Raw genomic sequence first — 24,320 nt, 5'->3', positions numbered from 1 at the left:
AAGAATGACAACATTGTTTTTGTCATTCAAAAAAAGAACATGAAAACATGTCATCCACATTTCCTAGTAAAGTCAACTAGACCTTTATTTTGGAAAAAAAAATAAAGGATTTTAGGAAATTTTGATAATGGATTCCTTGTTGAGATATTTTATACAAATGTTTACAAAGGAAAGAGGTATCATCAAAAGCAATGTATGGGAACTTCTAAATTATTTTTAGTGAGATCAGACATATGAGTGTCATAAGAGAAAATGCATATTTTGGCTTCAATTTCTGCCATAAAACCTTATGACTGAAACGAGTATTTCTTTTGGAAATCAGTATTTTGGTTCTCAGGGCTCAAGCAGTCATTTTGTTTGGAAATTATCTTTTCATACTTAGAGCAAGGACAGAGCTCTGCAAAAGTACCACACCATGCCAACAATCCCTGATCAAGTTTTTACTGTATTCCCACACTGCTCACATCTGATAAATTCATATATATAAAATTACCTCCAAAGAGATGAAAAGTAACGGCTTTAAGACATCATTCATGCAACAACAGTAAACTCTAAAGTTGATCTATCTAAGAATTAAGAAATTTAGCTCAGAGATTTGAGCAGTGCTCAAATGTTTTAGAAAGCAATTTGGATGCAAATTAATCCTTAAAATATCCTCAGAATATTCTTGGGGTTGTTTTTTATTATTGGAATATTATACTTTATTATTTTTAAAATAAAAATTCAGATTCCTTTTAGAAACCTTCCTTGAGAAATAAGTCAAGTTCAAAAGTATTAAAAGTTTACTGACATGGTTTCAGATTTCACATGACAACTTGTCTTTAACAAACTATTACTTGTTGAGATTTGATGTAATATTAAAAAGAATATCCAGAAGTATCTGGAAAAGTTGTTAAAATTGTCCTCCCTTGCCAACTACATATTTGCATGAAATCAACTTTTCTTCATATATGTCAACCTAAATGCCATATTGTAACAAGCTGAATGCAGAAGCAGATTGAAAGAATCCAGCAGTCTTCTATTAAGATATATATTCAAGACATTTACTAAACGTAAAACAGTATCACTCTTCTCACTATTTCTTGTTGTTCTGAAAAATCCATATTATGTATTTTAACATGGAAAGTTGTTGTTTAGTTGCTAAATCATGCTTCTTTTGCCACTCCATGGACTGTAGCCTGTCAGGCTCCTCTGTCCATGGGACTCTCCAGGCAAGAATACTGGAGTGGGTTGCCATTTCCTCCTGCAGAGGATTTTGTTGACCCAGGGATAGAACCCACGTCTCCCACATTGGCAGGTGGATTCTTTACCACTGAGCCACCAGGGAAGCCCCAACATGTAATTATTCATTATTATCTTAAAGTATAGTAATAAAAAAAATTCAAAGATTTCTCAGCTTTAATATCTAATGTGATAAATACTCAGACATAACCTACATTAATAAAAGCTCTTTAATGATTTTTCATAGTGTAAAAGTGTTGAGAAATCCTCAATAGATAAGATTTCTGTTTACCATGTTTACTATTTGTTATTTTGGATCATTCCTAGGTTGCTTTAATCTACTCCAAGTGCACCTTCCATTGAATGTTTGATTTCAACAGTCTGGCCAAATCAGCAGTGCAAAGGAAAGAACAGGGTATTTGCCCCAACAGGTTTTACAAGGTTCAAGAGGAAAAGAAAAAGTTATTGTCAAACTATATTATAAAATTATTGTCCAATTATATATCACCTATGCTGGAACTCTGTGTTTTTTGAAATGGAAAATATTTATATCTTTCCTAATTATAAAAGGATCAAAAGCCTATATAATACAGTACAGAAGATTTAATAAATCACCCCCAAATCACCCAAAGATATACATTTTGCTATATTTTCTTTCAGACTTCTTTTTTTTCATACTATAGTTAATGTGTGTGCCAGGCAAGGATGAAATAACCCATATATAAATTTAGCTATAAGAGTTTCAGGATAATAAAGGATTTCAGATTGGAAATCTCTGGATCCTGAAAATCATTGGGATATAAGTAAGAAATCTATTGTATAAACCTAAGTGATTTGATTTCATTAAATTAAATGTATACTGCTCTATAAGCTATAATAATTAAGCTTTCAATCTAAAATATAGCTGAAGGGAGGAGCCAAGATGGCGAAGGAGTAGGACGGGGAGACCACTTTGTCTCCTACAAATTCATCAAAAGAATAACTGAACGCAGAGCAAACTTCACAGAACAACTTCTGATCGCTAGCTAAGGTCATCAGGCGCCCAGAAAAGCAGCCCAGTGTCTTCGAAAGGAGGTAGGACAAAATATAAAAGATAAAAAGTGAGACAAAAGAGCTAAGGACGGAGATCTGTCCCAGGAAGGGAGTCTTAATAGAGGGCGTTTCCAGACACCGGGAAAGCCTTGCACTGGCGGGCCTGGGGGAAGTGTTTGAATCTCGGAGGGCAACCTGACTGGGAGGGGAACAATAAATAAAACCCACAGATTACGAGCCTAAAAGCAACTCCCAGCAGAAAATTACCCCAGACACCCGCATCCGCCACCAGCAAGTGGGGGTGGAACGGAGAGGAGCGGGCGGCATTGCTTGGGGTAGGGTCCGGGCCTGAGTGCCCTGAGGACAATCGGAGGGAGCTTTTATGAGTTGCCAACTTGAATTGTGGGAGAGCAAAAGAGAGAGAGAAAATTAACCGGCCGAACACACTGCCGGCCGTTCACAGAACAAAGGGACTGAGCAAGTCCAGAGAAGAGCTCGCAGGCTGTGGAACCGCCCAGCCCCGCCGGAGGCAGGAGGCAGGGGGGAGGGGAAGGGGACAGGCTCGGCCCCAAGGACTGCATCCCCTGCCCCAGTGCAAACAGGCCTCCAGTTTCTAATCAAAGACCTCCTGAGATTCTGGATGGTCGACATCCGCCAGGAGGGTCGCGGCGAGACACAGGGCGCAGGCACCCGACTGGCGCGGGCGGGGACTGGGGCTGGGGACGCGGAGGGCAGAAGGCGCACGCACCAGACTGGCGCCGGCGGAAACTGAGACTGGGATCGCCGAAGGGAGTGGGCGCGCCGCACCAGGGGAGAGTGCGCCTGTCAAGCCCCTGGCTGCCTGGACCGCTCTCACGGGGAAGGCACAAAGAGCAGGCGCAGCTTTTTGTTCCGCGCTTTTGTGAAACACCCGAGGGCTGGAACCTCGCGCAGCGCGGGGCGGGCTCCATATAGAGCAGCCGGGAGCCTGAGCAGCGCAGACGGAGAAAGCAGCACCAGCCCCTCCCCGCAGCGCGACGGAACTAACAACCTGAATAAGAGTCCACCTCCGCCGGCCTGTGTCAGGGCGGAAATGAGGCTCTGAAGAGACCAGCAAACAGAAGCCAAATAAAAAAAGGGAACCACTTCAGAAGGGACCGGTGCAACAGATTAAAATCCCTGTAGAAAACACCGACTACACCGGAAGGGGCCTGTAGATATCGAGAAGTGTAAGCTGGAATGAGGAGCTATCTGAAACTGAGCTGAACCCACACTGACCGCAACAGCTCCAGAGAAATTCCTAGATATGTTTTTCCTTTTTTTTTTTAAGTAAGAAAAAAAGAAAAAATTTTTTTTTCTTTTTTATTTTTTCTCTTTTATTTTCCTTTAAAATTCCCTATTACTCCCCCATTACTCCTTAACTTTCATTTTCATAGATTTTTATGATTTTTTTAATTAGGGAAAATTTTTTTTTCTTTTATTTCTTTTTTTTTTCTTTTTCTCTTCTATTTTCTATTTTTCTTTTTCTCTTATTTCTTTTAAAGTCCTCTAGTCCTCCTCTACTACTCCTTAATTTTCATTTTCAATACACTATAACCTTACAAAAAAAGAAAAGAAGAGAAGCCCTGTTTTTAAACCAAACTTCATATATATTTCTAAAATTTTTTGTGTGTGTTTTGGTTTTTGTTTTTAATATAGTGTTTTTAAGAGTCTAACCTCTACTCTAGATTTTTAATTTTTGTTTTTCAGTATATGATATAAATTGTGAACATTTAAGAATCTAATATTCAGTTCCCATTTTTATTCAGGAGTGTGTTGATTATTCTCTCCCAATCTTGACTCTCTGTTTTCTACCTCAGAACACCTCTATTTCTTCCTTTCCCCTTCTCTTCCCAATCCAATTCTGTGAATCATTGTGGGTGTCTGGGCTACGGAGAACACTCTGGGAACAGACAACTGCGTGGATCTGTCTCTCTCCTCTTGAGTTCCCCTTTATCTCCTCCTGCTCATCTCTATCTCCCTCCTCCCTCTCCTCTTCTTCATGTAACTCTGTGAACCTCTCTGGGTGTCCCTAATGGGAGAGAATCTTTTCACCATTAACCTAGAAGTTTTATTATCAGTGCTGTATAGTTGGAGAAGTCCTGAGACTACAGGAAGAATAAAACTGAAATCCAGAGGCAGGAGACTTAAGCCCAAAACCTGAGAACACTGGAAAACTCCTGACTACATCGAACTTTAAGTAATAAGTGACGGTCCAAAAGCCTCCATACCTACACTGAAACCAACCACCACCCAAGAGCCAATAAGTTTTAGAGCAAGACATACCACGCAAATTCTCCAGCAACGCAGGAACATAGCCTTGAACGCCAACATACAGGCTGCCCAAGGTCACACCTAACACATAGACCCATCTCAAAACTCATTACTGGGCACTCCATTGCTCTCCAAAGAGAAGAAATCAAGTTCCATGCACCAGAACACCGACACAAGCTTCCCTAACCAGGAAACCTTGACAAGCCAATAGTCTAACCCCACCCCCTGGGTAAAACCTCCACAATAAAAAGGAACCACAGACCTCCAGAATACAGAAAGCCCACTCCAGACACAGCAATCTAAACAAGAAGAAAAGGCAAAGAAATACCCAACAGGTAAAGGAACATGAAAAATGCCCACCAAGTCAAACAAAAGAGGAGGAGATAGGGAATCTACCTGAAAAAGAATTTAGAATAATGATAATAAAAATGATCCAAAATCTTGAAAACAAAATGGAGTTACAGATAAATACCCTGGAGACAAAAATTGAAAAGATGCAAGAAATGTTTAATAAACACCTAGAAGAAATAAAAAAGAGTCAATTAAAAATGAATAATGCAATGAATGAGATAAAAAACACTCTGGAGGGAACCAAGAGTAGAATAACGGAGACAGAAGATAGGATAAGTGAGGTAGAAGATAAAATGGTGGAAATAAATGAAGCAGAGAGGAAAAAAGAAAAAAGGATCAAAAGAAATGAGGACAACCTCAGGGACCTCTGGGACACTGTGAAACGCCCCAACATTCGAATCATAGGAGTCCCAGAAGAAGAAGACAAACAGAAAGGCCATGAGAAAATACTCGAGGAGATAATAGCTGAAAACTTCCCTAAAATGGGGAAGGAAATAGCCACCCAAGTCCAAGAAACCCAGAGAGTCCCAAACAGGATAAACCCAAGGCGAAACACCCCAAGACACATATTAATCAAATTAACAAAGATCAAACACAAAGAACAAATACTAAAAGCAGCAAGGGAGAAACAACAAATAACACACAAAGGGATTCCCATAAGGATAACAGCTGATCTATCAATAGAAACCCTCCAGGCCAGAAGGGAATGGCAGGACGTACTGAAAGTAATGAAAGAGAATAACCTACAACCTAGATTACTGTATCCAGCAAGGATCTCATTCAGATATGAAGGAGAATTCAAAAGCTTTACAGATAAGCAAAAGCTGAGAGAATTCAGCACCACCAAACCAGCTCTTCAACAAATGCTAAAGGATCTTCTCTAGACAGGAAATGCAGAAAGGTTGTATAAACGTGAACCCAAAACAACAAAGTAAATGGCAATGGGACCACACCTATCAATAATTACCTTAAATAGAAATGGGTTGAATGCACCAACCGAAAGACAAAGATTGGCTGAATGGATACAAAAACAAGACCCCTATATATGCTGTCTACAAGAGACCCACCTCAAAGCAAGAGACACATGCAGACTAAAAGTGAAGGGCTGGAAAAAAATATTTCACGCAAACGGAGACCAAAAGAAAGCAGGAGTCACAATACTCATATCAGATAAAATAGACTTTCAAATAAAGGATGTGAAAAGAGACAAAGAAGGACACTACGTAATGATCAAAGGATCAATCCAAGAAGAAGATATAACTATTATAAATATATATGCACCCAACATAGAAGCACTGCAATATGTACGGCAAATGCTAACGAGTAGAAAGAGGAAATTAATGGTAACACAACAATAGTGGGAGACTTTAATACCCCACTCACAACTATGGATAGATCAACTAAACAGAAAATTAACAAGGAAACACAAACCTTAAATGACACAATGGACCAGCTAGACCTAATTGATATCTATAGGACATTTCACCCCAAAACAATCAACTTCACCTTTTTCTCAAGTGCACACGGAACCTTCTCCAGAATAGATCACATCCTGGGCCATAAATCTGGTCTTGGAAAATTCAAAAAAATTGAAATCATTCCAGTCATCTTTTCTGACCACAGTGCAGTAAGATTAGATCTCAACTACAGGAAAAAAATTGTTAAAAATTCAAACATATGGAGGCTAAATAACACGCTTCTGAATAACCAACAAATCATAGAAGAAATCAAAAAAGAAATCAAAATATGTATAGAAATGAATGAAAATGAAAACACAACAACCTAAAACCTATGGGACACTGTAAAAGCAGTGCTAAGGGGAAGGTTCATAGCATTACAGGCTTACATCAAGAAACAAGAAAAAAGCCAAATAAATAACCTAAGTCTACACCTAAAGCAATTAGAGAAGGAAGAAATGAAGAACCCCAGGGTTAGCAGAAGGAAAGAAATCGTAAAACTCAGGGCAGAAATGAATGCAAAAGAAACTAAAGAGACCATAGCAAAAATCAACAAGGCTAAAAGCTGGTTTTTTGAAAAAATAAACAAAATTGACAAACCATTAGCAAGACTCATTAAGAAACAGAGAAGAACCAAATTAACAAAATTAGAAATGAAAATGGAGAGATCACAACAGACAACACTGAAATACAAAGGATCATAAGAGACTACTACCAGCAGCTCTATGCCAATAAAATGGACAACTTGGATGAAATGGACAAATTCTTAGAAAAGTATAACTTTCCAAAACTGAACCAGGAAGAAATAGAAGATCTTAACAGACCCATCACAAGCAAGGAAATCGAAACTGTAATCAAAAATCTTCCAGCAAACAAAAGCCCAGGACCAGATGGCTTCACAGCTGAATTCTACCAAAAATTTAGAGAAGAGCTAACACCTATCTTACTCAAACTCTTCCAGAAAATTGCAGAGGAAGGTAAGCTTCCAAACTCATTCTATGAGGCCACCATCACCCTAATTCCAAAACCAGACAAAGATGCCACAAAAAAAGAAAACTACAGGCCAATATCACTGATGAACATAGATGCAAAACTGCTTAACAAAATTCTAGCAAACAGAATCCAACAACATATTAAAAAAATCATACACCATGACCAAGTGGCCTTTATCCCAGGAATGCAAGGATTCTTTAATATCCGCAAATCAATCAATGTAATACACCACATTAACAAATTGAAAGACAAACCCATATAATTATCTCAATAGATGCAGAGAAAGCCTTTGACAAAATTCAACACTCATTTATGATTAAAACTCTCCAAAAAGCAGGAATAGAAGGAACATACCTCAACATAATAAAAGCTATATATGACAAACCCACAGCAAGCATCACCCTCAATGGTGAAAAATTGAAAGCATTTCCCCTGAAATCAGGAACAAGACAAGGGTGCCCACTCTCACCACTACTATTCAACATAGTGTTGGAAGTTTTGGCCACAGCAATCAGAGCAGAAAAAGAAGTAAAAGGAATCCAGATAGGAAAAGAAGAAGTGAAACTCTCGCTGTTTGCAGATGACATGATCTTCTACACAGAAAACCCTAAAGACTCTTCCAGAAAATTACTAGAGCTAATCAATGAATATAGTAAAGTTGCAGGATATAAAATTAACACACAGAAGTCCCTTGCATTCCTATATACTAACAATGAAAAAACAGAAAGAGAAATTAAGGAAACAATACCATTCACCATTGCAACAAAAAGAATAAAATACTTAGGAGTATATCTACCTAAAGAAACAAAAGACCTATACATAGAAAACTATAAAACACTGATGAAAGAAATCAAAGAGGACACAAACAGATGGAGAAACATACCGTGTTCATGGATTGGAAGAATCAATATTGTCCAAATGGCTATTCTACCCAAAGCAATCTATAGATTCAATGCAATCCCTATCAAGCTACCAACGGTATTTTTCACAGAACTAGAACAAATAATTTCACAGTTTGTATGGAAATACAAAAAACCTCGAATAGCCAAAGCAATCTGGAGAAAGAAGAATGGAACTGGAGGAATCAACCTGCCTGACTTCAGACTCTACTACAAAGCCACAGTCATCAAGACAGTATGGTACTGGCACAAAGACAGAAATATAGATCAATGGAACAGAATAGAAAGCCCAGAGATAAATCCACGAACCTATGGACACCTTATCTTTGACAAAGGAGGCAAGGATATACAATGGAAAAAAGACAACCTCTTTAACAAGTGGTGCTGGGAAAACTGGTCAACCACTTGTAAAAGAATGAAACTAGAACACTTTCTAACACCATACACAAAAATAAACTCAAAATGGATTAAAGATCTAAATGTCAAGACCAGAAACTATAAAACTCCTAGAGGAGAACATAGGCAAAACACTCTCCGACATAAATCACAGCAGGATCCTCTATGACCCACCTCCCAGAATATTGGAAATAAAAGCAAAACTAAACAAATGGGACCTAATGAAACTTAAAAGTTTTGCACTACAAAGGAAACTATAAGTAAGGTGAAAAGACAGCCCTCAGATTGGGAGAAAATAATAGCAAATGAAGAAACAGACAAAGGATTAATCTCAAAAATATACAAGCAACTCCTGCAGCTCAATTCCAGAAAAATAAATGACCCAATCAAAAAATGGGCCAAAGAACTAAACAGACATTTCTCCAAAGAAGACATACAGATGGCTAACAAACACATGAAAAGATGCTCAACATCACTCATTATTAGAGAAATGCAAATCAAAACCACAATGAGGTACCATTACATGCCAGTCAGGATGGCTGCTATCCAAAAGTCTACAAGCAATAAATGCTGGAGAGGGTGTGGAGAAAAGGGAACCCTCTTACACTGTTGGTGGGAATGCAAACTAGTACAGCCACTATGGAGAACAGTGTAGAGATTTCTTAAAAAAAACTGGAAATAGAACTGCCATATGACCCAGCAATCCCACTTCTGGGCATACACACTGAGGAAACCAGATCTGAAAGAGACACGTGCACCCCAATGTTCATCGCAGCACTGTTTATAATAGCCAGGACATGGAAGCAACCTAGATGCCCATCAGCAGATGAATGGATAAGGAAGCTGTGGTACATATACACCATGGAATATTACTCAGCCGTTAAAAAGAATTCATTTGAATCAGTTCTAATGAGATGGATGAAACTGGAGCCCATTATACAGAGTGAAGTAAGCCAGAAAGATAAAGAACATTACAGCATACTAACACATATATGTGGAATTTAGAAAGATGGTAACGATATGCAAAACAGAAAAAGAGACACAGAAGTACAGAACAGACTTTTGAACTCTGTGGGAGAAGGTGAGGGTGGGATGTTTTGAAAGAACAGCATGTATAATACCTATGGTGAAACAGATCACCAGCCCAGGTGGGATGCATGAGACAAGTGCTCGGGCCTGGTGCACTGGGAAGACCCAGAGGAATCGGGTGGAGAGGGAGGTGGGAGGGGGGATGGGGATGGGGAATACCTGTAACTCTATGGCTGATTCATGTCAATGTATGGCAAAACCCACTGAAATGTTGTGAAGTAATTAGCCTCCAACTAATAAAAAATAAAAAAATAAAATAAAATATAGCTGAGTAACAGATCTGGACATTAAACAGTCTTCCAGCTAAACGTTTTAATGTATAGAAATATTTAACATTCAGAAGCTATTCTACTAGCAATTTTAAAATGTTATACAGTAGAAGGGGCTTCCCAGGTGGTACTAGTGGTTAAGAACCAGCCTGCCAATGCAGCAGACATGAGATGCAGGTTCGATCCCTGAGTCAGGAAGATCCCCTGGAGGAGGGCATGGCAACGCACTCCAGTATTCTTGTCTGGAGAGTCCCATGGACTGAGAAGTCTGATGGACTTCTCTGCAAGAGTCCATATGCAAAGACTCAGACACAACTGAAGTGACTTAGCATGCACAGGCATGCATTATAATAAGCATGAATAAACATCATAGTTCTATTTTGGCATTTGGTATTATTAAGAATGCCTGTTTAAAAAAAAAAAAAAAAGCCTGTATTTTAAAAATCTTGTTTCAGTGAATCACTACAATATCTACCAACTCTGCCTTAGAACCTTACTTACAATAGTGAGGATTCCCTTTTGTTTCAGTGGTAAAGAATCCACCTGCCAATGCAGGAGCCATGAGTTGGATTCTTGATGCAGGAAGATCGGGCATGCCATAGAGTAGCTAAGCCCATAGGCCACAACTCTTCAGCCTGTGTTCAAGGGCCTGGAAGCCCCAGCTACTGAGCCACATGCCGCCACTTCCGAAGCCCAAGTACCCTAGAGCCTGTGCTCTGCAACCAGAGAGGCCGCCACAAAGAGAAGCCTGCACACCCAACCGGAGACGAGCCCATGCGGAGACCAAGATCCAGCACAGCCCAAAGTAAAGACTCCTGCTTACAACAGTGACTTAACCCCATACATGTGCTGGTATTCGTGTGAAAGGTAAGAAGTAATTAGCAATAAATGTTTCTTAAAGACCATCTGCTTTCAATTTTTCCTCAGATGTTTTATGAACTGTCACTATGAAAAATATTAACTTTCCAAAAATTAAGCACATTTGAAACAATTTTTAAGAGGGGAGAAAAACTGACAGAACTGACCATTACACAATAAAGTTGAATGGTAACATACAAAAATGTTTGAGAATGCTTTTTTCTTAACTACCTTGCAAATGTTTCAACACCACATTTTTAAGAATATAATCTGCTTTCCTAAAACAGGCAATTTGTGGCTTCCTGAATTACTTTTGTATCACTTTCAAGCATCACTGATAAGTTCCAGCAATCACACTTTGAACAATAATTATCTAAAATAACTTATTGAAACCCTAGAATTTTTGTTGTACTATACTGCAAAGTACTTCACTACATTTTAACACCTTAGATTGAGTTGTGAGCACATTATTTATAAACTTTTTTATTTTTAAATTAATATTTATTGGAGTATAGCTGCTTTGAACTGTTGCATTAGTTTCTGCCGTACAACAAAGTGTATACATACATCCCCTCGGATACATGTACTGGGCGATTTCCTGCATTCAGGTCACCACACAGAACTGAGTACAGCACATAGTATCAGTAGTGAATATATGTCAAGCCCAGTCTCCCAATTCATCCTGCCACCACTTTCCTCTTGTATAAACTTCAATTTTTAATTATTTCTTCTTGGTTTCAAAGTTGTCTCACATGACCTATTTGCATATTTCATGAATATGAACTCAAAGGCATCAGATATTAAAAAAAAAAAGGCCTTCACAAACTAATATAAATGTGGTCCAAACAACAAATAGAAGAATCATGTTAATCTGTCATTGTATTTTCAGTCACACAACAGGTTTAATGTAATAATTACATTACTGTCACTAATGAACATACTTAAAAATATGAAGAGTATCTACTAAAAACATATACACTGCTTTTAGATATTATCAAAATCACAGTGTAATTCAAATGGGTATTATAAATCTGGCCTTAAAATAATCTCATTTCTATGCATGTAGATGCTCTCACAGGCTGTAGAAAGCCGCCACCATATTCATTTGAAGATGGATATAGACAGCATTTACTTCAGTTCACAAAGTGTGGGCATGAAACAATCTACAGAAGCTTTTTACAGGGTTTAAAAGAGTTCTAATCACCCATGCCAACTGCACTTCTTTCTCAACACAAAACTGCCTTTGAAACCAAGCATTCATTTGCTAAAGCAAGGAATCTGCTGTTAAAGAGATTGATTATCCTAGGGCCTGACCTAACTGGGAGATTAGATATGGTTCTCTGTTCTGGGTGGCATGGTTTATAGAGGGGAAAAGCAACAGAAAAAGAGCAAACTTCTTTTGAACTCCAATGCACTTCTACTTAATTCTAATTTTCTCTAAATAGAAACAGTCTGCAATTGTCAGACTGGTGAAACTGGTGTGTTATAAATTAAGAATGCATTGAGTTTTTCACATCATTTTGTTAGTAACAGGTACTTTCATCACATAATCCCACTTTCATCACATAACCCAAACAGTATCCAAAAAGTGACTCTTTTTGGTCATATCCCACTGAGTTAAAATCACTATATAATGCGCGCACACACACACACACAAACACAAATCCGGACTTTTACTGATGTATCATTTCAGTGTCTTCTATAGCCAGTTAGATATCAGGTTTTCCCCCCAAACACAGGCATCACTTCATTGCTGTGGCTGATTGCATTTTTCTTCCTAGCCTTTGATAATCAGACCTTTGTTAATGCTATTCACCATATATCAGATTCAGGTCATCCATCCAAAACGCGACAAAAGACCCAGACGCTCATGTAAATTGCACTCCCCCAGAGCACTGCCCTTTCCTGCATAAGGACACAGAACCAGGACCCCCTCCCGTTTCTGCTCACTCTCCGTATTCATTTAATCTGTCACGGTTGGAAAAAGTATTCATAGGCTTTAAGAAACATTATGCTTTGTTTACTTGATAAATCAAACAATCAGATAATTATGAAGTGCGATAAAATTTTCTATACAAAATTTAATAATTTATTCCAATTCAACTTCAAAATTAGGTCCACTTTTCAGAATAGACTCTTTTCGACTTACTTTTCACCCCTTCTTGAACTGTCAAGATAAAACCAAATTTGACTGCCCTTTCACTAAAGAAAAAAGGTTTCAAGAAGAAGGGTGGACTGAATCATTCATAAGTTATCTTAGAATTAAATAGCTAATTTAACAACATGATGTATTCCTGTTGTCTTCAGTTAAAATCTGTATTAAGCATTAATTACTCAGAATCTCTACTTTCTAAAGCCTTCAGTAGCTTCAAATTGAATAATTTCAAGAGACTTAAAAACAACTATAATGATACTTTTAAATGGAAACGATTATAGGGTCAAATCATATCAGGATCATATGTGTGCAGATGAATCCATACTCCAGGATTAAAACTTTTTTCTGTTCATTTCATACTTTACTTCCATCCCATGTATTCTAGTATCCGCTATGTTGTGGATACTGAAGTAGAAACAGACAGTTGTTTTTTAGAAACCCTTTACTGTTTGTAGTTTTTGGCTGTGCTGGGTCGTCATTCCTGGCTTGGGCTTTCTCTAGCGGCAGCAAGTGGGGCTACTCCTTGTTGCTGAGCAGGCTTCTCGCTGGAGTGGCTTCTCCCTTCAGAGGCTCTAGGCACGCAGGCTTCAGTATGTGCAGCATGCGGGCTCCCGAGCATTGGGCTTTAGTAGTTGTGGCACACGGGGATTAGCTGCCCTGTGGCCTGTAGGATGTTTCCAGAGCAGGAATCAAACCCATGGCCCCTGCATTGGCAGGTGGTTCTGAACCACTGGACCACCAGGGAAGCCAGTTTTAAATAGAAAACAATTTATTCAAATAGAAACCACCAACATTTTGGTATTTCAAAGAGAGCATAAAGATCAAATTAATGTATATGAATTTCTGATCTCAATTCTAGAGGCTTTCAAATTTAGTTAAAATTGAGTGAAAACTCAGTAAAATGGTAAGAAACTTCTAGGGTTCCCACGCCTACTATCCAGTCACTAATACAACCACACTAAATTTAATACACTCAACAGTTGATCATAGTACCAAAAAACCAGAAATATTTTACTGCACTTACATAACAATGTGATATCAAACACTAGCAGCCATTGATGTTCAATAAATATTACAGAATATATCATTGATCTTAGCAAGTGAATGACGCAGGCCATCAGTTCATTAGGATTCTCTGTGATTGAGGCTGAATAGACAGGACAGAGAGAGAGCAGCGTGACTCATGCAGAAAGAACACTGGGAAGCAGAGCAAATAAGGTCAAGAGGAAAGGACAGGAGATTTTTTAAATGACTGGAAATTTAGGGGAGTTAAAGAACCATAAATATCATACAGCAAAGACACCTTTAGAAAGGGGAAAATGGGGGGACATTGATGAATCTGTGATAATGGGGCAAAACCTGGGATTCTCCTGGTAATTATAGCACTCACCAGACTTTAAACACTGAAGTATTCAAGTGCCTCTTGCTTTTCCTGTTACTATAACTCTGCAGTCTGTACTGTATGTCACGCTCCTCTGTCCATAGGATTTCCCAGGCAAGAACACTGGAATGGGCCGCCATTGCCTTCTCCAGGGATCTTCCCGACCCAGGGATCGAACCTGGGCCTTCTGCATTGCAGGCAGATGCTTCACCATCTGAGCCACCAGGGAAGCCGACAACTCTGTAATCTGTACTTTACACCAGCTATGCTAATGCTGCTAAACATGCCTCTATATTCCCAAGTCCAAAACCTTCAGTGGCTCTCTAAAGTCTTGGAAAAGGACAAGTTTTCCAGCCTGTTACAAAAGGAAAAAGAAAGAAGACCCAGATGTGATCTGATTACATGAGAACTGTGTCCCAGGTAAAACCAAGCTAGTGTTTAAACCTTGGGTCTGTTGATTTTCAGTTCTGTGCCTGTAATATCCTACTTATATGTTTCAGTTCAGTCGCTCAGTCGTGTCCGACTATTTGTGACCCCATGAACTGCAGCACACCAGGCTTCCCTGTCCATCACCAACTCCCAGAGTTTACTCAAACTCATCCAGTGAGTCAGTGATGCCATCCAACCATCTCACCCTCTGTCATCCCCTTCTCCTCCCACCTTCAATCTTTCCCAGCATCAAGGTCTCTTCAGATGAGTCAGTTCTTCATATCAGGTGGCCAAAGTATTGGAGTTTCAGCTTCAGCATCAGTCCTTCCAATGAATATTCAGGACTGATTTCCTTTGGGATGGCCTGGTTGGATCTCCTTGCAGTCCAAGGGACTCTCAAGAGTCTTCTCCAACACCACAGTTCAAAAGCATCAATTCTTCGGTGCTCAGCTTTCTTTCTAGTCCAACTCTCACATCGATACATGACCAGTGGAAAAACCATAGCCTTGACGTACCTTTGTTGGCAAAGTAATGTCTCTTCTTTTTAATATGCTGTCTAGGTTGGGCATAACTTTTCTTTCAAGGAGCAGGCATCTTTTAATCTCATGGCTGCAATCATCATCTGCAGTGATTTTTGGAGCCCCAAAAAATAAAGCCAGTCACTGCTTCCATTGTTTCCCCATCTATCTGCCATGAAGTGATGGGACCAGATGCCATGATCTTAGTTTCCTGAATGTTGAGGTTTAAGTCAACTTTTTCACTCTCCTCTTTCACTTTCATCAAAAGGCTCTTACTTCTTCTTCACTTTCTGCCATAAGGGTGGTGTCATCTGCATATCTGAGGTTATTGATATTTCTCCCGGCAGTCTTGATTCCAGCTTGTGCTTCTTCCAGTCCAGCATTTCTCATGATATACTCTACACATAAGTTAAATAAGCAGGGTGACAATATACAGCCTTGCCATACTCCTTTCCCTATTTGGAAGCAGTCTGTTGTTCCATGTCCAATTCTAACTGTTGCTTCCTAGATTTCTCAAGAGGCAGGTCAGTAGTCTGGGATTCCCATCTCTTGAAGAATTTTCCACGGTTTGTGGTAATCCACACAGTCAAAGGCTTTGGCATAGTCAGTAAAGCAGAAATAGATGTTTTTCTGGAACTCTCTTGCTTTTTTGATAATCCAACGGATGTTGGCAATTTGATCTCTGGTTCCTCTGCCTTTTCTAAAACCAGCCTGAGCATCTGGAAGTTCACATCTAAAAAAGGTTATTTCCCTACTTTATGACTCAAATTGGACTTAGTATTCTCCACTGAACCTTCCCTAACCACCACACATCTCGCCAGCCAGTTTGAAGCACTCTTGAAGTTGCCTTCCAAGAAACATTCCCATAGTTATCTTGGGAATCATTGTGCATTTGCTGCATATATTCACTTGGTTCTCATCTGATACCTCCTTATTTGCAGCTGTTTTTGTGTACTGGCTTCCCAACTAGATTTGCCTGGCAAAGCAAGGTTATTTTCTTTTCTCTCTTGCAGGAACACAGTACCACATCACAAGATAAATATTACTCAGTAAATATCTACAGATAAAAAAATCTCTCTTGAGAAAACATGCTCTGTGTTGTTACTTCTCCTTGGCTGACGTTTCTTCCCACTCCCCACAATGGCTGCACTGAAAACCTTGTCTGCCCATCTCTACTCCCCTCCCTGCCCCTCCCTCCACTGAGAACTAAAAGTTACTGCAATACTGTGACTCATAGGAAATTTATGTGTTTGTTCATGACCAAGCATATGTGAGAAATACACAAACACACACACACACACACATGAAGGTGTTTGTGTGTGTATGTTAGGTAGGAAGTGAGGCATGAGCAATGAGGAGTGGACTAGCGGGAAAAGATTCAAGTTGATCTCTAAACCCCACCCCAGACACCCCCACAGTGTGGCCCAGGAGAGCTCACAGATATGCTACAAAATAACTTTTGCCCTAGGCAGACTTTTCCAACTCCTGCCCTTGCACCCTAAGCACAGGGTAGATACAAACTAAACACAGGGGCTTCTCCAACTCAGCACCTGAGACCTTGATGCACAGCTGTGTCCTCAAGAGACCTCAGGAGCCCATAAAAGATTCATAAATATTCTATACATAGAGACACCTGATTATAACAGACTTAATTATGGGAAAGACAGGCACAGGAGAGCCCGCTGTTATGTAACTTGCAACTGTAAATCAAAACTGCTAGCTCACGTCCACCTAAATACGTAAAAGTCCAGTCACCAGGGCCCCTCCTGCCTGGCCCACCTCTCCCTTGAGGGGCTCTGTGCTTTCCTTAATAAACTTCTTTTTGCCATGGATAAGACCTCAGATTCTTCTCTTCGTCCTTACCGAGAACTGAGCCCCGTGAGAGAGTCCTCTTTGACCCTCCCTTACCCGGTAACATATATAACACACACAGAGAGCGTCCACATACATCCCAACGACAGACTGTGGTCTTCATCCAGTTTCTGGCTCACAACTTCCAGAACACTTGAAATGTCCTGATTGAAACAGGCAAAAAAGGTAACATTTGGTCTCTTAACCTTTGGTTGCAGACAAAGGTCCAGGGAAGGTGACTTTTGGCTTCCACCCAAGGGTGGGGGTTGGCTGCCAGGAAAACCAAAACTAATCAAAACTAATCAAAACTGTGATTAGACAAAACTTTCAGTCCCACCCCCGGGGACTGGAGGTGGGATCCATCAATCAATCATGACTATGTAATGAAGCCTCCGTAAAAACCCAAAAGGACCACGCTTGCCCTTTTCCAGGAAGCTTCTGTGTAGGGAAACCAGAATACCTCGCATGCCACACAGGGCTTCTTTGTCCAGGATCTCACCCTACGCATCTCTTCATTTAGCGATTGATTCATATCCTCTAATAGTCTTTTATAATAAATGGGTAATTACTGAGTAAACAAGCTTTCCTGAGTTCCATTATTTGCTCCAGCAAATTAATCAAAACCGAGGAGGAGGCCGTTGAGAACCTCTGGTTTGCAGCCAGTAGGTCAGCAGCACAGGGAAACAACTCAGGCTTGAAACTGGTGTTGGAATGAAGGGTGGCCTTATATGAGAGACTGAGCCCTTCACCTATGGACTCTGACTATATTTCTGGGTAGGCAGTGTCAGAATTGAGTTGAATTCTGGGTAGGCAGTATCAGAATTGAGTTGAATGAATGCTAGGATACTGTTGGCATCAGAAAATTGCTTGTTGCTGTCCTGAAGCCTACACACACACACACATGCTGATACTTGGTCCAGGAACCCTTTGCAGCTATCCTCACTTAATGTTTCATAAAGAAAAATAAGAATTCTATACTCTTCCTTCTCCTTTCTTGCATATTTTCATTTCCCAGGAAGAAATGGTCTCTTTTAAAGCTTATTCTCCATCTAGGTCCTCCATGTTGCTATTTTCTGTGGTCTTGGACTGTTAGTTACACCTTTCCAACTTCCAATCACAGTTTATATATTTCTTCTGGCTCTCTTTCCTCTATATTCCTAAAAATAAAATGTCCAAGTTCCAGCAATTGCTCATGTTATCACCCCACTCTCCCTACCCCTCACTTGCAAACTCCTCAGAGAAGACGTCCATCACCTCTGCATGACCCAAATTGCTTCCTCTTAGTTCACCAAAGATCTTTTAAGTGCAAAATCTAACGTTTTCCCATTCTTATTCATACTGAATTGTGAACTGAACTACTAAAATATTCTACCATCCAACTCAAATTCATTAAGTAGGTTTTCAGGACATTCATCTCATGATTTGCCTCCTACTTCTTCATTTCTTCTGTTTCCATCACTGTGTCTTCTTCAACCATGTGTCATTTTATTAGTTATTACCCCCAGATCCTTCCGAGTCTTTTCCTCACCCAAACTCACTTGAAGGAAAATTAATCCAATTCCACAAATTGAGTTATCATGATCTCCATGTATATAATTCCACGATGACCTCTAAGATACCAGACTTAATTCTTCAGAGTTCAAACACATGAACACATTTCCAAAATGTCTGAGATCTGTCATCCCTTTATATTCTTATTGTACTGGACATTCTCATTTCCTTTTGTTGGAACTATCGAGAGTTGGCAAGCTGAGAAGGCTGGATTTCAATCACCAAGCTGTTTCTTAGCCAAAGCATTTATATAGTGCACAAAATAAAACCACTTCTGTTGTTCCAGTCCTACTCGGGTACCCTTTTTGGTTGCCCACTCTTAACCTGAAGAGACAAAACTTCAACCTGGACAACCCCTAAGCCCAGGGTCTTCTCTCTATGCTGAGTTTCCACTAGGTTTCCAGCCATTCAGCTTTGTTGCATTCCACTGCTGGATGGGTTCCAGGAGTTTCCCACCAAGAACAGAGGGAAGGACAGAGCATAAAGGATCGCTCAAGCTAGATTATTAAAAATAGAGTCAGACCTTCCACACTTTTAGGATTCATATCCTGCTATCATCTAGACTTTCCTGGACTTGATTTCTGTTCTTTTAGCTGCATGACCTTGGATAAATTAATCCAACCTCCTTCTGTAACTTAGTTTCCTCCATTGTAAAAAATGCAGATAATAATAGTACATAACTCATGGGTTTGTGAAGGGATGAAATTCACTGATTCCCATAAAGCACTTAGAAGTGTGCCTGGCAGAAAATAAGAGCTTAATAAGCGGTAGTTAATAGTATTATTATTTCATCTTTGTCACAATGTTAAGAGAGTGTGTCCCCATCTTTGCTTTAAGTTGCTTTACCTAAGGACTCCTTTAGTTATCCTCTACTAAATATGTACCTGACCCAGGAAAGTTGCATGGGAAAATGGAGGGAAAGCTACCTAAACAATAATAATAACAACAACAAGAGTAATGTAATACATTAACAGTAAATCAAGGCTTCACTTGCATTATCTAATGGAATCCTCACAAAAATTTTATGTGGCAAGTACTATTACAACTTCCATTTTACATACGAGGGGGAAAGGTCCTTAGATAACTTTTCTTAAATTGTTCAGATAGTCTGCCTCTAAAAAGTTTCTGGAACGCACTATTTTGGCAACCCTTTCTTGCACATTTGCCTATGAAGTCTGCCTCTGATAGACTGCTTGGAGATTCCTGCTTCTCCAGACAATGCCATGACACTCTACCCCTATGCTGCCAGCAGTAAAGCGTTTTCTTGTGATCCAAGTGGGTTTTTACCACATAAGAATTTGTCAAAACTCCTAAGAGGGTATTTATTCTATGCCTTCAGCACATTTAAGTGGAAAATGAACGAATGTGCCTTCAGCACATTTAAGTGGAAAAGTCTGGAGCTCTCTTTCCCAATAAAGATCATGTATTTTCCTCACAGGACTGCCCTGGCAGAAGCCAGCAAGGAGAACAGTAACTCAGATTTCTACACAAGAATGCAAGTTGACTATCCTAGCTACATCCATTCCACGTCTGCCTTAGAGAGGGGGACAAGGAAGGACCACGACCATCCCCAACTCCAGGTGATATATCCTATAACCAACTGGGTTTCTGCATATACTATCTAAACCAACTATTTCCACAGTGGGATTGTACAAACCGATTCACTGGGGTACAGGGAGAAATGTAGAATTCCCACTTAAGTTGAAAATAAACTAAGCTGTACTAAAACGTAACAAATGGATCAACTCCAACACCCTCACAATCTGCACATCAGAAAGTCACAGATCATGACTTGTGTCCTAAAGAAATGAAAGTCAACAGTTGCAAATCTACTGGTGCTTTCTCTGTGCAGCTAACAACAGATACTGTGCCCTCTAACAAGAATTCCAGAAAAATTAACATTTATTTCTTTCAAAGAAAAAGTGACTTAAAATGAGGATTTTTTTTTTTCCAGAAGACACTTGTGTGGCTGAAAGAGCATGTCTGTGTCAATTATTTTTTTAAAAGTTTCATCTGCACATTAAAAAACTTGGAAACAAATTTTTCTAATCTATTTATAATATTTCTAAATTACAATCTATTTCCAAAGGCAATTAAGACGAAAGCAATTAGTTCCAAACTAATAGAAAGGTACTAAGTTCTCACAGTTTAAAGAAATGGACCAAAAATACTTAAACTTTCAGTTTTAGACCCATTCATTAAAACTATAAAGCTACAACATTTTTAAATTAGTTTGCAAGAATATTTAATTGGTACCAAGAAAATGAGGAATTTAGTAGTTTTTCAAGACTCTGCATAATTGCTAAATACTGATAAATAAAAATAAGAAGTCAACAATGCACTTTCACTTGGATCTTCATATCTTTGTGCTGTATCTTTTTTAGCTATGATGGCCAAAAAACAAAGCAAAACTAAAACAACAAATTAAAAAAAAAAAAAAAAACAAGTATTAAATTAAGCTGAAGTATCTGACTTTTATGGAGAAGGCAATGGCAACCCACTCCAGTACTCTTGCCAGGGAAATCCCATGGACAGAGGAGCCTGGTAGGCTATAGTCCATGGGGTCTCGAAGAGTCGGACACGACTGAGCAACTTCACTTTCACTTTTCACTTTCATGCTTTGGAGAAGGAAATGGCAACCCACTCCAGTGTTCTTGCCTGGAGAATCCCAGGGACAGGGGAGCCTGGTCTATGGGGTTGCACAGAGTTGGACACGACTGAAGTGACTTAGCAGCTGCAGCAGCATCTGACTTTTAAGTCATTATTTAAACCAAGATTTTTAAGAATAAGGAACATGCTTCCTTAACATGTTAATCACATAATTCTTAATATAGTTAATATATTTAGAGATAGTAAAATTATTTTCTAGTGATATAAGAATCATCTTTAAATAAATACTTCTTTACATCTTTAATTTCCTACATACATACACACACATGCACACACTGTAGCTAATACTGTGGAAAATGTCTATCATTAGAGATAAATAAACCTATATTGTGGAGAAGGAAATGGCAACCCTCTCCAGTACTCTTGCCTGGGAAATCCCATGGACAGAGGAGCCTGGTGGGCTACAGTCCATGGGGTCACAAAGAGTCGCACACAACTTAGTGACTAAACCCATATTGGGGTGTATTCACTATTTTCTGTTATTGTTGAGATACATTATTTTAAACAAGATCTTCGAGAAAGAGATGAGGACGGAACATTTACATTTCCAGAGTCCTTTGAAGAACCTCCCTTCAAGCTCCAGTCTCCCTGGAGGCACAGCAAGCTTACCTGCGGTTCTGAAGGCCTGCTCCTCCCACCCTGCCGATCTTTTTCCCAAGGCCGGCAGCCATCCTAGGAATAGCAACACACACCTTCTTAAGTCCCTAAAATGTTCATCTTCTATGAACAGTGGTATTTTGGACTGCTCTTGGAAAGTAAATATTACAATTTCTTATTAATTTAATAGAGATTAATGATAACTCAAAATTAAAAAGAATCTTGACTCAGATCAGGAAGATCCCCTAGAGAAGGGAATGGCTACCCGCTCCAGTATTTTTGCCAGGAAAATACCATGAACAGAGGAGCCTGGCAGGCTACAGTTCATGGGTTACAAAGAGTCAGATATGACTGAGCGACTATCACAATAAGAATCTTAATGCAAAATTCCAAAAACAAAATGCTGTGCTGTGCTTACTTATTTGCTCAGTCGTATCCGACTTTTTGCGACCCCATGGACTGTAGCCCACCAGGCTCCTCCATCTATGGGATTTCCCAGGCAAGAATACTGGAGTGGTTTGCCATGCCCTTCTCCAGGTGATCTTCCCAACCCAGGCATCCAACTGAGGTCTCCCTCATTGCAGGTGGATTCTTGACCAGGGAAGCCCTGAAATCTATCTTATTAATACCTTTTTAATTATACAAAAAAAAAAAAAAAACCCACACATTTCTTTTAATAATAAAATTCTGCGAATAAATTTTAAACCATATATATGCTTCATTCTGTTGTTTCTTACACTAGAGTCTGCAAGAATATTCTTGGGGATATACTAATTAAATGAAATTTGATTTCAAGTTTTCTTTTATTTTGATAATAGCATAACACAGGTTTAAAGAGGTATATTCTAGATCACCCAAACAACTGCAATCTATTTTGAAGTAAAATGTTTCCATCTATATTTACAACCATACTGGGACTTAGCAAACATAAAGAGACACTATTTAATATTTAATCCATTTGATCTTCAACATTCAACCAAAACCTTTGGAATTCAGTAAGTCTTTGTGCTGTTAGTTGATGTTTACAGGTTACATACACCATTCAAGAATTTAAAATGCTGTCATATTCAATTTATAAGTAGAAAAGCTCAGCACAAATAATAGAATTAATGTGCATGACTGATCTGTAACCTGATAAATATGGCTTGACTACTATATTGTTTGATTGAGGTATAAACACAAGGCAAGTTATAAGAAAACTGTTTCAGTTGAAAAAACCAAGCTTATATAAATAGAAAAATATAAACAAACTTAAAATAAAGTGATTTTTCATATGTTCACAAAGCTTTTTCTTCCCATAAATGTTTTATAAAATGATACTAAAAAATATTTGAGAAACACCCAACTTATGGCTTGTCTATGGAATATCTCAGAAAATATTTTCCACTTACTCAGCTAACATCTTAATTTTATTATTAGTTAGTAGATTTAACAAAACTAATTCATTTATATGCACATATTAAGAACAATAAAAATGATTTTATCTACAAAAGATTCAGAAACAACATGCTTAAAAGGTACTACAGGCATAAAATATTTAACCAAATTTAATATGTAATTATAAAGTCATTTAACACTTTAAATCTGTTTTTATCAATTTAATTGCAACCATGGCTTTTAATTTTTCATAGAGTCTTTGTGTTTTTAGTTTCCATATCAGACCCTGTTCTGACTTGTTTGAAATTTCACTTGTATTTTAAAATATCCTCTGCTGTCAGAGGCAACTGATTACAGGACCCATTTTTCATATATATATATCACACACATATTTGTTGATATTTGTAAATATATAAGTGCTCCATCAAACAATCTCTGAGAATTAGATATGAATAAGATTATCATTTTACTTTCAAATTATACCTTTTGGTGCCTAATTATGGTTGAGCTATGGAAGACTTCTAAGTCTCTATGTATCATTTATTACAAAAGAATTATAATAAAACAATACAACATGGTAATACTTTCTGATAAGAACAGCCCATATTTTTCATTACAAGAACTTATGAAATTATTAATGTTCTCAATAATTTTTGTACCTAATTTTTACTAAGGTAAAATTTTAATATCCTATGTATGCAACTGGATCATTAAAAATGATGAATTATGCAAGTACAGAGATACATTTGTTAATTAAGCCACTGTTTATTAATAAAATTCCATGATTTAAAACTGTTCTATTAGTTTGAACATGTGGAACAACAATCAAACAGTCCTTAAGAGGAAAGTATTTGGGGAAAATGGATCTTTAGGAGATTTACATTATGTAACTTAATCTTTAAGCTTATGAATAAATGTAAACATTCATTCGACC

At 38.6% G+C, this 24,320-nt stretch overlaps 2 protein-coding genes across 6 annotated transcripts in view; both read left to right on the top strand.

Annotated features, from left to right (window-relative positions):
• Nucleotides 1–24,320, top strand: part of LOC122422380 (rho GTPase-activating protein 20-like) — a 480,282-nt gene that overhangs the window by 383,239 nt on the left and 72,723 nt on the right. The window lies entirely within an intron of this gene.
• The window catches only part of LOC122422381 (cGMP-specific 3',5'-cyclic phosphodiesterase-like), a 75,378-nt gene that overhangs the window by 44,617 nt on the left and 6,441 nt on the right, over nt 1–24,320 (top strand). Inside the window, exon 3 of one of the 5 annotated variants that reach the window (XR_006263801.1) lies at nt 20,181–20,322. Coding sequence is in view for 4 of the 5 variants with exons in the window: in XM_043438873.1 (XP_043294808.1) it covers nt 20,181–20,216 (36 nt within the window). In the remaining variant the exon portion in view is untranslated. Of the gene's footprint in view, nt 1–1,548; nt 2,231–10,133; nt 11,055–20,180; nt 21,082–24,320 lie in introns of those variants that run through there. The other 4 variants (XM_043438873.1, XM_043438874.1, XM_043438876.1 and 1 more) reach the window with 4 other exon arrangements.

Source organism: Cervus canadensis, chromosome 19, assembly GCF_019320065.1.
Source record: "Cervus canadensis isolate Bull #8, Minnesota chromosome 19, ASM1932006v1, whole genome shotgun sequence".
NCBI classification, from domain to species: Eukaryota; Metazoa; Chordata; class Mammalia; order Artiodactyla; family Cervidae; genus Cervus; species Cervus canadensis.
This window is presented reverse-complemented; position numbering and strand designations above follow the sequence as displayed.